This window comes from Cuculus canorus, unplaced genomic scaffold (assembly GCF_017976375.1).
Source record: "Cuculus canorus isolate bCucCan1 unplaced genomic scaffold, bCucCan1.pri subtelo1, whole genome shotgun sequence".
NCBI lineage: Eukaryota > Metazoa > Chordata > Aves > Cuculiformes > Cuculidae > Cuculus > Cuculus canorus.
The window spans coordinates 986,330-990,329 of NW_026527860.1; the positions used below are offsets into that span (position 1 = coordinate 986,330).

General features: G+C 47.9%; 1 protein-coding gene across 1 annotated transcript; it reads right to left on the reverse strand.

Moving 5' to 3' along the window:
* Positions 1-1,143: 1,143 nt before the first annotated feature.
* On the reverse strand, positions 1,144-3,469 carry LOC128850871 (olfactory receptor 14A16-like). The gene is made up of 2 exons (XM_054055887.1): positions 2,574-3,469; positions 1,144-1,177 (listed from the first exon to the last, which is right to left on the reverse strand). The coding sequence occupies exons 1-2, from the start codon at positions 3,467-3,469 to the stop codon at positions 1,144-1,146; spliced, it is 930 nt and encodes a 309-aa protein (XP_053911862.1).
* Positions 3,470-4,000: the final 531 nt, after the last annotated feature.

Sequence of the window (4,000 nt, forward strand, 5' to 3'; positions counted from 1 at the left end):
AATAGTAGATACAGGTAGCGCATGGACAGTGTTGTTCAATGAATCATAGTAAAGCTTTAGGCACGTGGACAGAGCGGTTGAGCTGTATATCACCCAAACCTCAATTAACACCATTTCAAAAGTTGTATTGGAGAAAATTGGCCTTCAGAAATTTGGAAAAATCCAAATATGGAAATAGTGTGAGTGGAAAATTTTAGATGCCACAATTGAACCTCAGCAAAATTGCAAACAGCAGTTAAAACTTTAAACGATTTGCAAAAGCTCCTGGGAACAATCATTTCGGTTAAACCTTATTTGGGTATTACTAATAAATCCATTATTTGATCTTCTTAAGGGAGACATGGCTTTAACAACACCTCGCACTCTTACGAGTGAAGCACAACAAACTTTGGACAAAACTGAAAAAGCCATTACTCAGAGAAAAGCCCAGAGACGACTCGATGGTCATCCAATATGTTTGTTTGGTTTTGTTACTCTGTCAGGCATTTGGTCTGATAGCATAATGGGTACCTGTGCTTTCAGATCTTGTGATATTAGAGTGGGTTTTGTTTATCAACCTAAGGAAACCATATTTATTCCAATTCAGATAATTGCAGGCATCATCATTAAACGCAGAAAAAGAACAGTACAAATAACTGGAAATGAGCCATTAACGTTTTTTCTCTATTACAATAGAATATTTAGAGTGGTGTTTAGATAACAGTTTTTCATTACAGATTACCCTTGAAGGCTGTGATAATTGTAAACAGAAAAGGGGGAGATATGGGAGAAAGCGTGTATGGATTTGAACTCGATGAGAAAAGACTGTGCCCCTGAATCAGCGCGAGCATAAAGGATTCCTTTGCCGTGTGTGCACCAACACTGGCGGCCGATGCCTTGGTGTGCCCAGGATATCAGTAGCAAACGCAGAGCAAGCGGCCGCTGTTCTGAAGGTTGCTAACTGGCTTAAAAGACCTTGGAATCACTAACGGTGCTTGTGGGAGTGTAGGAGCTTGTGGCAAAGAGAAATAAGAAGAAAAGGGGTACATCTCCAGCACAGTCAATGCTCTTTATCTCCGTAGTTACGGAAACTCCAGTGGTGGAATTTTATTGGGGTAGCTGTTGACGTAGCTGTTAACGGGGCAGACAGGGATGTTTGTCGGATCATTCGGAAACAATATATAAAAGCATTCGGCTTCTAAAAGAAGGGGTGAAAAGGTTACAAGTAGATGATGGATCAGATTGGTTGAATAGCTTGTTTAAAGGATGGGGACTGTCAGGATGATTGTTATCATTGATACAAACAGGGCTGTTGACTCTGGTTGTTGTTGTAATTGTGTTATTGATGTTGCCTTCTCTGATCAGTTTGTGGCAAAGGGCCCTGCAAGGGACTGCCGGGAAAATTTTTGTAGCACAAATACAAAAAGGGGGAATTGTGGGAGTCCACAGCTGGTCTGAGGACTCAGAGAAAATGGATATTGACCTTGAATAGATACACGTGTTCCCATAACGAGGCTGGAAATGGAAAGTAGATACAGGTACCAAATGGACAGTGTTGTTCAACGAATCACAGTAAAGCTTTAGGCACGTGGACAGAGCGGTTGAACAAATCACTTTAACAGCTTTAGTATGTGAACACAGCCTGATAGATAACAAAAAATATAAAGAGGCCAGTAAAACAATAAGGTTTGGCTTTTGCTCACAAACTTTTGAATGTTGTGTCCATCCCAACAACGACACCTATCTTTCCATATTTGGTTTCTACCGGTATATTTCCTACCTGCATTTCCTTCTCTCTGCCCTTGGGGCTTGATTGTCAACACCTTTCTTGTCCTTCAAGGGCCTGGAAATGCCTGCGGGACGTTTGCCACCCACATCTGCCTTTTACAAGGACCCCGAAAGAAGCCCTAAGCTTTCAGGCTCTGCCCTGAGGAGATCCCTTTGCTCTATGGAAAGGCTGTTGTGGAGGCAGCTCTGTCCCACAAGTGCCCACTGCCTGTCCCTGCCTGCGGGCACAGCACTGCCACGCAGCACCGCTGTGACCAAGCTCAGAGCCCTCAGGCCTTCCAGCGAGGCAAGGGGTGAGGAGGAGAGTGTGGAAGTGGAGAGAGAACAGCTCGAGGAGATCAAGTGCTGGTGCCTGGCAGGGCTGCTGTGCTGGGACTCTTTTCCCCTCCACCCATGCCCACAGGAACTGTCCCTGCAGCTCCTGAAACACCTTGAGAAAAGAGATCAGGAAACAAAACTCATTGAATATGCCTTTATTTTGTTGAAATACACAGAGAGCACAGCTCCTCATTTACACAGTCCATCAGTAAGAAAGGACGAAGGACTCAGGAAAAACAATTCAGTCACTGCAGGTGATTTATTTGGTTTAAATGGAGAGGGAGCACAGCTCCTCAGTTGCAGAGCTCGGTCACACAAGAACCGTAAACAATGAAAGACAAAGGATTTAACGATAAACAAAAAACCCCCACCAGCAACAAAACATACAGAAGCCGGTCTCGGCCTCCCGTGAGTTACATGAAAACGGCTATGCAGAGCATGACAAGAAATTTATCATTTCAGAGGCCCATCCAGATATCAGTTTCCACACTGCATCCTTGAGCTGCTGGTTCCTCAAGCTGTAGATGAGGGGGTTCAATGCCGGAGGCACCACTGAGTACAGAACTGACACCACAAGGTCAAGGGATGGGGAGGAGATGGAGGGGGGCTTCAGGTAGGCAAAAAAACTCGTACTGATAAACAGGGAGACCACAGCCAGGTGAGGGAGGCACGTGGAAAAGGTTTTGTGCCGTCCCTGCTCAAATGGGATCCTCAGCACTGCCCTGAAGATCTGCACATAGGATACCACAATGAAAACAAAACAGCCAAAACATAAACAGGCAATAACATCAATAAGTGCAACGTCCCTGACATAGGAGTGTGAGCAGGAGAGCTTGAGGATCTGAGGGATTTCACAGAAGAACTGTTCCACAGCATTGCCCTGGCAGAGGGGCAGGGAAAATGTATTGGCCGTGTGCATCAGAGCATTGAGAAACCCAGCGCCCCAGGCAGCTGCTGCCATGTGGACACAAGCTCTGCTGCCCAGGAGGGTCCCGTAGTGCAGGGGTTTGCAGATGGCAACGTAGCGGTCGTAGGACATGAAGGTGAGAAGACAATACTCTGCTGAAATGAAAAAGACATAGAGAAATGTCTGGGCAATGCATCCTGAGTAGGAGATGGTCCTATTGTCCCAGAGGGAATTGGCCATGGATTTTGGTACAGTGGTGGAGATGGATCCCAGGTCAAGAACAGAGAGGTTGAGGAGGAAGAAGTACATTGGTGTGTGGAGATGGTGGTCACAGGCGATAGTGGTGAAGATGAGGCCATTTCCCAGGAGGGCAGCCAGGTAGATGCCCAGGAAGAGCCAGAAGTGTAAGAGCTGCAGCTCCCGTGTGTCTGCGAATGCCAGGAGGAGGAACTGGGTGATGGAGCTGCTGTTGGACATCTGCTGCCTCTGGACATGGGGCACTGTCAGAGGAGGAAAGGAGAGTGACAAATTAAGGGAGATGTCACTGAGCAAAATCAAAACCATTTCTCCTTCCCCTCTCCTGCTGCTCACTCCCTGTCCCTTTTCTCGCAGCCCTTCCTTCAGCTCCGTGCCTGTAGCCCTGCTCGGTGCCGGCTGGGTGCCGGCTGAATGTGCCGGGAGGAGCAGAGCCTCTGCCCGCTGGTTGCGAGGAGTCAGCCCTGCTCTGCAGCAGGGGGTGATGGGGACGGTGGGGACAGGGGACACTGCTGGGGTTCAGCTTTGTCCTGGAGAACTGCTCCGGGTACAGAAAAGCCTGGCAGCATCTGCGCTGAGCAGTGCTTTTGGCTGTCAGAACCCCTCAGCATCTCTGCTGCACTCTGGGAGAGGACAGGGAGTCCTATGATGTGAGACCATTGCCTGTGGCTCAGTGCAGAGGGAGGGGAGCTGCTCTGTCCCTCACTTTTGGTCTCAGCTGCCCTGGGATTGAACCCTTCTGACACGGAGGGG

Coding starts and splice junctions, on each gene's coding strand:
- LOC128850871 (XM_054055887.1), bottom strand. CDS start 3,469: ATGTCCAACAGCAGCTCCATCACCCAGTTCCTCCTCCTGGCATTCGCA. Junction 1,178..2,573: donor CAGCAGCTCAAGGATGCAGT/GTGGAAACTGAT, acceptor CCCTTCTTTTAG/AAGCCGAATGCTTTTATATA.